The following is a 12519-nucleotide window of genomic DNA, read 5'->3' on the forward strand; positions in this document are numbered from 1 at the left end:
AATTGTCATTTTTTTTATGCTAAGGATCATTTCTTGCTTTGCTCTGCAACAGACTCTGGATTCATTGTATAATTGTTGTACTTCATCTAGTTATCAGAACCAAAGTTATTTTGAAATTGTAACACATTCAGTGTTAATTACATACCAAATAGTAAATACAATGACTCGTCACTTCACGGGTTTATTACGAACCACCACTATGACCAGCTCTCAGTTGTCTTGTTAGCTCGGTTGGTAGAGCAATGCACCAGTATTGCAGAGGTCATGGTTTTGAATCCCGTACAGGCCCGAATTTTTTTATTTTTTCAGGTCTTCTTTTCACTACTGCTTAAGTAGTACTCCTTACTGCAAAGATCGTTCTCATGCGTGTTTCTTTGACTGCACTTCAAATATATGATTTTTATATATTGATAGCCATTGACAATGAATTAAGATAATATACACCTTGTTGGTCAAATGTTTCGTGAAGTACACTCTGTTGAAACACTGTTCTGACAACATCTTCTTTATCAACTCCAAAACAGCCATAATGGATTCCTAAAATTATAAGAAACTGTGATACAAATAAAACTTACAACAATTAATCTGGCAAAATAAGGAATTTTATGGCAAGCCAGTGGCTTCCTTCATATTACTAACTTCAACTAGCATGATCTATTTTAACAACTAGTTTATAAGCTTAAGATTTCTATCCATGATAGCTGATGATATTCTACTATCTTACAGAACAATTTATCTCATTTACCAGTTGTTTCTTTGTTAAGAGTTGTTCAGAGGAATTGCAAACAGCAATAAGCCTTCCACTCAACCTTTCTGCAGACAATAATTCTAAAGGGCAAGCTGCCTTAGAGGCTTGACATTTTAGCACATTGAAGCAACTTTCAACTAAAAACAAGTACAACAAAGGAAAGACAAAAAAATATAATCAATAGAGCATGGTACTAGAGGTTCTCTTTTTACCATCTGAAAAATAAAGAAATAATTATTTGAATAAACTTTACTGCATCTCAGCTTTCCCTCTAGAGTTCTCCTTTATTTTAAATGTGAAAGGTAAAAGAAGTCTATAAAATTGTCTGGTAAGTAAATAATTCTCAATCCTCAAAACTTTCCAGAATCGAAAGTCAAGTTTGGAGATGCTCACAGAGCGTTGCAAGGATCTTGGAGGGCAGTTTCTGGAGAGCAATACTAAGTCATATACTAAGTTCACATTAATTTGATTATCAGGCATACTGGTAGGTAACCTCTAACATCAGTGTGGAGAGAGTCCTGGGTATACACTGTGTATAATTTGATTTTTCCTCAACCCTATCATCCAATATGTTAACTTCTTAACATAATTTAAAATGAACTCACCGCTAAAAGAAGAGCACAGTTTAAACTTTGAATTTTCATCCCATGGATCTTCACTCTGTAAGTCACAGTGCAAACAGAAATAAAAGGTGCTTTTAAATGCCATAAAATTGACATTCAAAGAAGCTTTCCAGAATCATTTTGTCCTTAACTGATCGGTAAGACTATTAGAAATTTTGAAATGTACAATTCATCTTTCTTTTCAATCCCACAAGTTTCTTCCTCTGAGTGATACTTACTGACTGAATAAAGAACAACAAGATTCTAAGTTCTCAAGAGCTTCAATCTATTACTGTTCACGCTAAATTTACAACTGATATTCTTTCAAATTGCATTTTAATTTGTATCTGCTTTTTTTTCCAACATCACAAATGCCAACCACATAAAATCCAAAACCTGGAGATGTCTAATCCAGGGCCACTTCACCAATCTGCACCCGACCAGATAAAAAAAATAATTCTGTTTTTTACTGTTTTGTTCCAGTCTCTAGCCACAAACTGATGAAACTGAATGGAATCACACAATTAATCCCAAATAGAAAAAAAAAAAAGAGAAGAGATAATCACATTTAAAACCATCCTTGAAAAGTGAATTTGGTCAAGTTTAAATCTACTTGATTTCCTCTCCTGTTGCAGAAACCATTTTCTTCTTATTAAAAGGGAACAGAAAACCAGGGCTAACCTCTCTCAATATGCCCTCAAAACTGAAGTTATCATGCACCATTTGTAGAGCAGCCTTCTTAAGTTCATCTACAGATCCACTGGTCTTTTTGTATTCTTTGATCTGAGTGCTCTCTACAAAAAAATATTACACTTCCCTTTAAAAGCAGCTTTAGGAAATTTCATAGAAATCATCAAAGTCTAAAGAAGGGCCATTGAGGGTCCCCTATACTTTTCACATGAAGCGTGGTTGGGCAATTTTTTTCTCATGAATTGTGATTCGACTTTTTCTTAGTTCATGAATTGTGATTTAAGATGATACGATCTTTTTACGTCCATGTGAATGAATTTTTTTACTAAAACCTGATCTATGAAGTAAGAGCTGAATTAACCTGATTCATAAACCATTTTGTTTTACATGATGAATTTCAGGCTACTTTATTGTTGTGAAAATGTATGTATTGTTCTCATATGGCTTTGGTTAGGGTTTTGACAGGATATGGACTATATATGGATAGATAAAGGTCAGAAAACAGACCACTAATGGTACTAGAACAAATAAGATAAGACATTGCATCATCTTTTGTCACAATTTACCACTTCAACTTTGTTGATATATCCAAGTTATTTTGTCACATGAGACTGGTCAAGACTGGAAATATAAAATATTAATTTAATGTGATTGTCTTGAATTTCGTGGGAACATGAAAGAGTTTTGAATGTTATTTGTGATGGGTGATAAGGCCAGATATTTTTATGTGACTTAGTTCTACAGAGGGGTATGGGGATCCTTGCCATTTGGTTACTAAAGTATGTCCTTGGTCCTTTTAAAATCAATCAGTCTTAAAAATTAAAATTGCTTGAAAGTCTAAAAGATTATTTTTGTTAAATTTGGAGGTGAAAATTTTGTTTTTCTTCAAATTTCACTAACCCTGGCTAAGGACTGCTAGCACTTTAATGTACGCTGCAGCTGTTTATAGCTGCCAATTGTCAGAAATGAGTTGCTTGAAAGGTAATTGTGAAGAAGAGCTCCCCAAAAAACCTGTCGGCCGACAGTCGGCCGACAGTTGGTCGTCTGTCGGCCGACTGTCGGCTGACAGTTGGTCGTCTGTCGGCCGACTGTCGGCCGACAGTCGGCCGACAGTTGGTCGTCTGTCGGCCGACAGGTTTTGCCTGAAATATAGGCTACCTGTCGGCCGCCAGTCGGCCGACAGTCGGCCGACTGTTGGTAATGTGTCGGTAACCTGTCGGTACCTTGTCGGTAGCTTGTCCGTGAAACGATCACACAATGTTAGGGATTCTAAGTTTGCCGTTACAAAAGCATATGGGTTTAAATTATTAATTTTTTAATTTGCGTTTGTCGCAGAGTGGCAAAACGACAGAGACAGAACCAACATGTGTATTGTTCAACATTAGATTAGCGGCGCGCTCCTAAATCAATTATCGCATCACGCATCCAAGTCTAATTATCGAATTGTTACGTATAGTATTTTATTACTTAACATAACGAGTAAAAAGATTCACAGTTGTATCATTTATTAAACTTGAAATTGGAAATAGCAATTCATCCCAAACCTGCAAGATAGATTACGATGCTAGCAACAAATACATACATACATACTTAACATACCATAAGAGGCCGCGTTGCATTGTTGGGCGATTGGAACGAAAGTGTTTGTATTGATACGTAGCTTATGGTTTTCAGAGTTTTTGGCCGAGTTTTCGATTAAATTATCTTCCTATGCGATTCTTAGATTGTCTGGTGTGTTGTAAATTACGCAAGTGATATATCCTATACGCATCTGATAACATTTTGGAAGAAACGTTTCTTTACATACTACCAACTTTGCCGTCGATCGGTAAGTAGGTGAAGTCTGTCGAGTCATACATCACCATTACGGATTGTTATGTCACGTTAACTGTTCGTTTTTTACACAATTTTTCTTTTTTCTTAACCTGTCGGTAGACTGTCGGCCGCCTGTCGGTCAACTGTCGGCCGACAGTCGGCCGACAGTCGGCCGACAGGTTTTTTGGGGAGCTCTTCTTCACAATTACCGCTTGAAATAGAAGTTAACCCTATCACTTGAACGACAACATGAAAAGTCTCCTGCAGGGCTGAACACTAACTTTTTAACTTACTAGCCGAGTGGCTAGTGTCAACTTAGATGTTACAACAATTTCTGTTTGTTTACTAGCCAAACTGGCTTGTGGAAATTGAAAACCACTAGTCAAAACTGAATTTCTACTAGTCTGTGGCTATTTGGCTACCATTAGTGTCGATCCCTGCTCGTGATTGGCATTTCACAATGCTTTAACTTCGTATTCCACATCTATACTTCTCCAGCCCTATGCATTCTTCTGCTCAAGTGTCTAGCCTTCTAAAACAGCTGTGTGTACCGGTAATTTCAATGTACCCACAACAGCCTTTTTAAATAATATTATAAATAGTTTTTATAGTAAGTACTGTATATAGTTAAATCGCAACTTAATGTTCTTATATTTGTATATTTATATAATTTTATTAGATGTTTAACTAGATTATTATTTTGGAAACACCCTCGATAGGGCTAATCTCTGGTGTCTCCCTTTTTTTCAAATTATTTATTTTTTGTGATTTAATGGAATAAAGTATTATTAGATTAGAACAGATGTACTCACCCAACAATCGCTTAAATTTGTGCTGAACTTTCTCCCCATTATTGCTGTCTGCAGAACTCTCTCTGGAACGCTTAGTTCTGCAATACGACTCAAGTTCCATACTATATCAATGGGAAACCTCAACAATGCATTTTTTTCGGCTGGAAAACACAGAAGATGAAAGAAAGTTTTTATGTTAGGCCGGGACTGATTTGCGCGCCAATGCAACAGAAACGACCAGGCTCTCCACAACCTGCTTTGTATGTTATGTATGAACACACAAAGTATATCTTTATTTTTGTAGGCAGCGCATCCAGGCCTTTTACGTCATAATATACATCCTTCCCTTTTACGCGCGCTTTTTGAGCTCTGGAAAATGGCGTCGGTTCGGTCTCCGCAGCTCTCGTCGGAGTCCGAGGGAGAGCTTTATGAGGTAAGAGGACGTTATTAATTAACTGACTGGCTTTTCTTTTCAACAGGGGGCGTTTGCTCTATGGAGATTTTTCTGTTTCATCCCTGCTAAGAGAACAAAGACTGCATTTTACCTAAAATCCTTGATCTGCTACCTGCTTTATCTGATTAATTCTATCAACGTTTGAATTCACGATACTTGCTCAATCGGTACGTGGCGAGTATTCTCACGTGATGGCATTATTTATTGAAATACTTAGACTGGAGCTTTGTAGCGTTTACTTTTCAGTTGGTGCGATCCCTTTCTTAACGAAAATGATTGTCGATTGAGTTAACTTATTAGTGCACTTTCTCTAATAAATGCTTTGAATACTACGATAAATCGATTAAGTGTTCCAAAATTGTCCTTTTAGTATGCAAATTGTTGGAGAACGATCTACGATCCTTCTTACATTTGTTTGGTTTACAATGTGCAAAAATTGTTTTAAATCAAAGGATTCATGTTCGTGTAATTTGCCAGCCAATGGGTATAACGAAAAAAGTTAGAAATTATGCATCAAATGGTACCTATGATTATTATAGAGATATTTTAAAAGAACAACGTTGTAGATTGCAAGACTCACCCAAATACTTAAAAACATTATAGCTTATCAAACGTTTTGTTGTGTAGTATCGCTGAGTATTTATACGAGTTGTGAGTTGTGCCGTATTTTGACGAGCTCGTAGTGCTCGTCAAAATACAAATAAGAACGAATAAGATAGTAGATCTTAGATTAGAATAATCAGTTACTTTTTTTAAGTTTTGTTGTCAGTTAAATTGATGTCCCCAATAAGCTTGCAGCCTTACAGCTAAATAAATTTGATGCTGAAATAAAGTTTTATTATTTTTAAATTTATTATGATTAAGATTATGATTTTGATTATGATAACTATTGATAATACTATTATTACTATCATTATTATTATTATTTACTTTATCTTCATTTGTATTGTCTGTACGTAAATGTTTGTACCTTTTCATGTGTATCTATACTTGCATGTATTTTATGATTTTAGTTGAAATTTAATTTCAATTATGTTGATTTTGGATTAGTTTTAGATTGTGGTAGTTCGTCTTGAAACAAAGGGAAATACACAATTAAATAAACTAGTCTAAACATATTTTGACCCAATATGCATTTTAAACTACAAAATATATGTCTACTCAATGGTACATTTGTATTCCAGGTGGAAAGACTGCTTGGAAAAAGAAGTCACCATGGAAAAGTGGAGTACCTTATACGCTGGAAGGGCTTTGGAAAAGAGGTTGATTCATGGGAACCAGTGAAAAATTTGAGGGGCTGCCAACCTTTGATTAAAAACTTCAATAAATCGCGGTCTCCTTCTCCAGGGAGAAAGGCCAGGACACCAAAGGTAAAGTTTTCACTCGAGTAATTGTACAGGAGGGCCACAAGTTCATTAGTAAAGGTAGTTACTGTTACATGTCCCTTTCATAAAACAAACTCTCTTCAGTGTTGTTGTGGTCAAGACTTATGAAGAGACAATTCAGGGCTTGACACTAATTGTAGCCCACTAGCCACAGACTAGTAGAAATTCAGTTTTGGCTAGTGGTTTTCAATTTCCACCAGCCAGTTTGGCTAGTAAACAAACTGAAATTGTCGTAACATCTAACATGTCACCAGCCACTTGGCTAAGTAAGTTGAAAGTTAGTGTTGAGCCCTGCAATTATTGAGAATGCTTGTAATAAACTCTATTTTACAAGTTAGTGTTTAGTGGTGAGGTAGAATTAACAATATGTAAATGGTTGACTTTGTATTTCTTTCTCTGTCTTTGACAGAAGTCTCAGGCAATTCAGAAAGTACAGACCCCAACAACACCAAAAGTAGAAGAGTACACTAAACTGAAAACCCCAACCACTAGATCCTCAGATTTTGTGATTCTTCATCAGAGAAAAGGTGGGTTCTCTTAAATGATGAAGCTAATTTTAAGATTAATTAGCCACATACTCCTTGGAATCACACAGAAGTTTCATCCCAATATTGTTTGAACTTCCTTTGGCCTTTACAAAATAATACCTCATGGATTTTGAGGTTGATGCTTATTCTGGCATTGTTATGTAACCTTTATTGACTTGATGTTTAAGAATTTGATGCTAAGTGGAGGTGACTAATGCTGGATATTTTCATAACTGCACATGGCTAAATTTTTTCTTATTGCTGTTGTGTCCAAAACTGTCATAGTTTCATTCTTAACCTCATTAATTATTCATAAGGTTATCATCCAACCAAGACACGCCAATTTCATCAAGTGCATGTGGTTTGAAACCATGGTAAAACACTAGAATGGTGTGCTATCCATGAGTTTCATACAATAACAAACCCTTGAGTTTGATAAAGCATCACACTTGACTGCCACCAGCCCAATTAAAGCACTCGGCCTGGGCCTCGTGCTTTCATCAGTTTCCCTGTGTTTGGAAACCCTTATGAAACCCCTGCACTTGTTTTTGAAATAGCACATCAAGTGCTTTGAGAAAAGTTCAGCCTGTTGTTAACTTAAACAGTTTTCATTTCCTTCCTGGTCATTTCTTTGTAATCCATTCCTGAATAACTTGAACTAATGTACAGACTACTGTAAATATTTGGAATCAACTGTATATTCTTTGTCATATTTTCTTTATATCAGTCAAGCTTTGCTGGTCCAGGGTTCATTCAGCTACAGTGTGGTGAATCTTCAAACTGCCTTCCTGCTCAAATGTTCCATTTTCTCTCAACTCTTCTTTATTGTGATTTAATGTGGCTAACATTTACTTGTACACTTTCTGAGTAGAAATATTATTTCACAGTTTTTTTTCAACGATTTTCATTGGTTTGTTTCCAACTTGTGATAACCCAATCCTATTTCAATGTGCGTGGAAAGTTTAATTTAATATGAGTTGGCTGTACATTGTGAAACTCACATGCAGGATATGTTCACCTCACAGGGCCATTAACTTACAAACAAGAAACAAAAGAAGAAAAAGAAGTTGAGGTTACTGCAAAGATAGAGTCAGTGGAGGCAACAAAAATTGAGAAAAAGGAATCCAATGTCAAAGAAGGGCCTTCCAAACCTTTACCACCCAAAAAGACTAGTCCAGTTGCAGTCAATGCAAAAAAGGAGGTTTTAAAAGTTTTTGCTATTGTAGCTGTCTTAACATTTTTCATTCTTATTTTTTTCTCATTTTTTCATGTTGTAGGAGAGAAGTAAGTGTTTGCAACTTAGTGTTTTTTACATAAGGGTTTTAGCTTGATTTTATAAAAAAAATTTTATTATAAGGTCATACAACAAGCAGCTTAGGGAGGTATTGACTTGAGTGAGTGTTTGCAGATTATCTCCAAATGGGAATATGAAATCTGTCTTTGTTTTTTATCAAATGAGGATAAATGCCAAAACCCAAAAAAATGCTTAAGTTTACTTTTAAGCCTGAAGGGGTTTATTATGAAGTGCACATTTAACAATTTTACTGATTGCCATATATATTGAAGATTCTGCATAGAGAAAGAGTTAGTCTTAAATGCACCTCTTCTGCATTGCATTGGGAAGCTCACAGGATGTTCTCCTGCTTGGATGTAGCCATAAGGTGGTGCGTCAGTTCTATAAATCCATATTTTCTCATTTACAAGTAGATTTCCTGAAATCGTCAAATAGCAATACTACAACTCTTAATATCAGATCAGTAATTCTCCTTTCTAGGTGTTACACATTCTTATGTGGACTACTGGAGAAAATCGAACAGTTAAGGTCATCTGATCTCATCAACTGTTTGTTGCAATGCATAATGTATTAAATTTAATGCTCAAAGGAGAAGTTGTAGGGTTAGAGAGCCTTTTGCCTCTCCATTCGCCACACCATATACAATTTACAAGTTGTTTTTGGCTCAAACAATTTCTTAAACCAGCTAAACTGTAAAAATTTTGGAATGTTCTCAAAGTCTTGTGAGTATTTTAATCTCAAACAAGTTCAGATTTTTGTGGCAAATGTAGGTGGGAGGATTCATTTTCATCTTTGAAAGTTTTATAATCAAGACAGTCTCTCAAAGACTTATGCTTCAGAAGAGTTTGAACTAACCAGAGGTGTAAACATTTCAGGAAAAGTCCTAAGTTTGATTAATTGGAAGTATTTCTTTTTCATGTCAATGCATCAGGTGATAATAATTCTTTTATCTCTTTCATACATGTTTGTTATGGATACATGATAACTGGGAAGTGCTTGCCAGTTTAAACAGGCACCTGTACTCACAGCTTTGTAGATTTTTAAGTGATAGTTGAAATTAAAAATTGTAGGATTCACCAGCTCTAACAAGAGATGTTTAAAAAAAAAAAAAACACTTGAATAGTTGCCAGTTATTGATTATATGATAGATAACAGGAGGAATTGAGGGATTTGGCCAGCCACCATGGATTGTTTTTGTCCTGAGTGTGTTTTTCAATCAACCCATTACACAACATCAGTATGCATCTTCTCAACACTGTTCTCCATACATTAGATCAAGTGCTGACAAGGAGAATTTGTCTAACAATCAAGAGTTTCTTTGGTTAGTGATCATTTCCTTTATTCTCCTGACTTTGATTGGTGATTGAGGGATGATATTGTAAGGAGAAATTAGATACTAGTCACTCCAAGGGGTTAAATGGTTAAGTGCTGTAAAAGTAAATGAGCAGTTAATAAGTACAAAGGCAAATGTCTCATGGTGAGACAAAGGAAAAAAGAGAGGGCATCATTTTGCATCTGGTGGTTTAAATGGAGGTGCAAGATTTTCAGACCAATCACAGAAAGTAGTTAAGTAACAACATCACCAATGACTTTGGATACTGTTGTAAAATACTCTGCTGTCTTTTGATTTAGCCACCATCTCAACTTTTTGCTGATTTAACTTTAGCCTCAAAAATATTTACAATCTTGTCTGAAATATACCTTTCTGTGCTCGAGCTAAGTGTTGTTTAATTTGAGCTCATGAATTTGAGGATTCATTTAAAAGAAGACAAATTACAGGTATGTGTTGAAAACGCACCAACACGTTTCCTAGTTAATCAGCTCCTTTATTCTAAGGATCACTCCTCTTAAACTCCAGGCTTAACTACAGCATCAACCGACACGAGCGCATGCAGGATCGCTATATTTTACTGAGTCGCTATGTGATACCTAGGAGTACAAAGTACCTTCTGGGAAATTGAGTGAAGTTATTTCTAGTCATACATAACAAAGAACAATAACAACTAAACCAATTAAGGCATTGTCCACAGTTCCCGACATATGTAACACTTGTCAAACATGGCTGTAAGGGGAGCAAAGTGAGGGTTAAAGTGGCTTGTTGTAGCCATTGAATATGCACTGGTAACTTCAGTTGTAAGTTTATATTCATACCGTTTAGCTGCTTTGAGAAACAAGAGAAACACTAGATTTATTATTCACGAGAAATTGAGGAAAGAAAATAAATCACCTTTAAAGGTTGGAAAGCTGCATTTCAAGTGCAATATTTCCTTATCAGTTGGGGCGTAAAGATGAACACCTTGAGAAGAATGAATCAGAAAGCAACCAAAGTTTCCTCCCGTGGCTCAACTTAATTCGCTTATTAAAAGTTGCTGGAACAGTACAAAAAGACAAGTTTTTTTTTCCCTTTCCATTGTACTGTTCTCATGAATTTTATAGATTAGCAATATGGAGTGCCATTACCCCCAATATTCAGCTTCTGTTCTTTTTTTTTTTTTTGTTTTTTTTTTTTTTTTTTTTCCCTTTCCATTGTACTGTTCTCATGAATTTTATAGATTAGCAATATGGAGTGCCATTACCCCCAATATTCAGCTTCTGTTCTTTTTTTTTTTCTTTTTTTTTTTTTTCTTTTTTTTTTCCCTTTCCATTGTACTGTTCTCATGAATTTTATAGATTAGCAATATGGAGTGCCTTTACCCCCAATATTCAGCTTCTGTTCTTTTTATAAAATGGTGCTTAAGATATGAAGCCAATTATGCTTTTATGCAGCTAATAATTTTATATATCAACAAAGTTGAAATGGTAAATTGGCCACCGTAACGATTACAAAAGCTGACGTTTCGAGCGTTAGCCCTTCGTCGGAGCGAATAGAGGAATTGTGGGTTGTGTGTGCTTTTAAAGGCAGAAACTGGAGCTACGTTGTTGGTGGGAACATGGCAACGAGAAAAACACGAATAAAGGGCTAATACTCGAAACGTCATCTTTTGTAATCGTTACGGTGGCCAATTTACCATTTCAACTTTGTTGATATATCCAAATTATTTCGTTACCCCCACCGAAGCAGCTCCAAACAGTTTCTTTCGAAACTATCAGCCTTGATACAACAAAACGTCTAATTAACAATTATTCCACGAGCGCGCGTTGGATATGAGATGATAGATAGCCAACGAGGCGCTACGCGCCTCGTTGGCTATAATCATCTCATATCCAACAAGCGCGAGTGGAATAATTGTTTTATTAAAAACGCTACATTAAATTATTAAATTTTATTAAATTTTTAGCTCCCTTTTAATTTTAAGCCGACGCGTACGCTTACCATATCGTAGATTATGGTTTATTGGCTCATATACCATAATGGCGAAGCCAATAAAAGTCTTGAATTGCATTATCCAATAATCCAGTTTTTAATAATAAGATTTATTAAAAAAAGGATAATGATCGAAATAAAACTTATTTTTGAACCTCTTGTATAAGATATAATGTAACAGAAACTTTCAAATCCCTCATTTTTATGAACCACGGCTTGAAGACAGGAACGAACTTGGCCAAGATGTCCACCACCATTCCAGCAAATTAAGCAGTTTGACTAATGACGTTAATTTGTTCAGTATGTATTCAATGCATACTGTAACATTGAGCCGGTAAGTAACCACTTATTTTATTCTTATTACCGCGCCACTACGGTACAGTTAAAAAAATGGCGTCTACGTCACATCTGCCAGCTCTTCTACCTCTTCATCCACCACATGCTCATGTAACTTTTAAGCAATGTTTGCAACACCTGAAATCGCCTTTTCCATCGGCCGAACGTTTCCTCAATTACCACTCCCGTTTTACTGCAGGCAGTTATTGTGATGCAGTTCTTGTTGTTACAGTGCCATTAGCAATGGGCTGCAGGCCTGTAGTGTATTGACTGTACGCTAGAATGTTATTTCATGAAGCGGTTTATTTGTTAAACTCCAAGTTTTTACAACTGCGCCAAGCTTTCTTTCTCTCTTTCTAACCGAGAAATTACATGATTGACAGGTAAGAAAACGACAACTGGAAGTGGTCACTACATTCCTCCCCACTTTGCATTATATATAAACTATACCGAAACTACAACAAAATATAAAACCGACTCTGAGCATCTAGTGCAGAGTGAACAAACAGTAACATGTGAAAACGTCCCTCAATGGGTTTCAAGAGGTCTTAGACAAAGTCATTAAGGTATGTA

General features: G+C 35.8%; 2 protein-coding genes and 1 long non-coding RNA gene across 6 annotated transcripts in view; 2 read left to right on the plus strand and 1 right to left on the minus strand.

The window, feature by feature from the left end:
- Window positions 1–4898, minus strand: part of LOC111343220 (Fanconi anemia group A protein) — a 29037-nt gene extending 24139 nt beyond the window's left edge. For 2 of the 4 annotated variants that reach the window (XR_015998794.1, XR_015998795.1), the window contains exons 1-5: window positions 4668–4897; window positions 2032–2144; window positions 1354–1408; window positions 746–885; window positions 445–537 (exon numbers count right to left, since the gene is read on the minus strand). Coding sequence is in view for 2 of the 4 variants with exons in the window: in XM_088753528.1 (XP_088609654.1) it covers window positions 445–537; window positions 746–885; window positions 1354–1408; window positions 2032–2144; window positions 4668–4767 (501 nt within the window). In the remaining 2 variants the exon portion in view is untranslated. Of the gene's footprint in view, window positions 1–444; window positions 538–745; window positions 886–1353; window positions 1409–2031; window positions 2145–4667 lie in introns of all 4 variants that reach the window. The other 2 variants (XM_088753528.1, XM_088753530.1) reach the window with 2 other exon arrangements.
- LOC111343221 (uncharacterized) lies at window positions 3399–4066 on the plus strand. The gene is made up of 2 exons (XR_015998797.1): window positions 3399–3868; window positions 3976–4066. It is a non-coding gene; the product is annotated as an uncharacterized LOC111343221 (long non-coding RNA).
- Window positions 4899–4986: 88 nt separating the features above from the next.
- Window positions 4987–9426, plus strand: LOC111343215 (uncharacterized). Its single transcript, XM_022950385.2, has 4 exons — window positions 4987–5079; window positions 6285–6470; window positions 6895–7012; window positions 8038–9426. Exons 1-4 carry the CDS (start codon window positions 5023–5025, stop codon window positions 8298–8300), a joined length of 624 nt encoding a protein of 207 aa, XP_022806120.1. The 5' UTR covers window positions 4987–5022; the 3' UTR covers window positions 8301–9426.
- Window positions 9427–12519: the final 3093 nt, after the last annotated feature.

Source organism: Stylophora pistillata, chromosome 3 (assembly GCF_964205215.1).
Source record: "Stylophora pistillata chromosome 3, jaStyPist1.2, whole genome shotgun sequence".
NCBI classification, from domain to species: Eukaryota; Metazoa; Cnidaria; class Anthozoa; order Scleractinia; family Pocilloporidae; genus Stylophora; species Stylophora pistillata.

Coding starts and splice junctions, on each gene's coding strand:
- LOC111343215 (XM_022950385.2), top strand. CDS start 5,023: ATGGCGTCGGTTCGGTCTCCGCAGCTCTCGTCGGAGTCCGAGGGAGAG. Junction 5,080..6,284: donor CCGAGGGAGAGCTTTATGAG/GTAAGAGGACGT, acceptor TTTGTATTCCAG/GTGGAAAGACTGCTTGGAAA. Junction 6,471..6,894: donor GAAAGGCCAGGACACCAAAG/GTAAAGTTTTCA, acceptor TGTCTTTGACAG/AAGTCTCAGGCAATTCAGAA.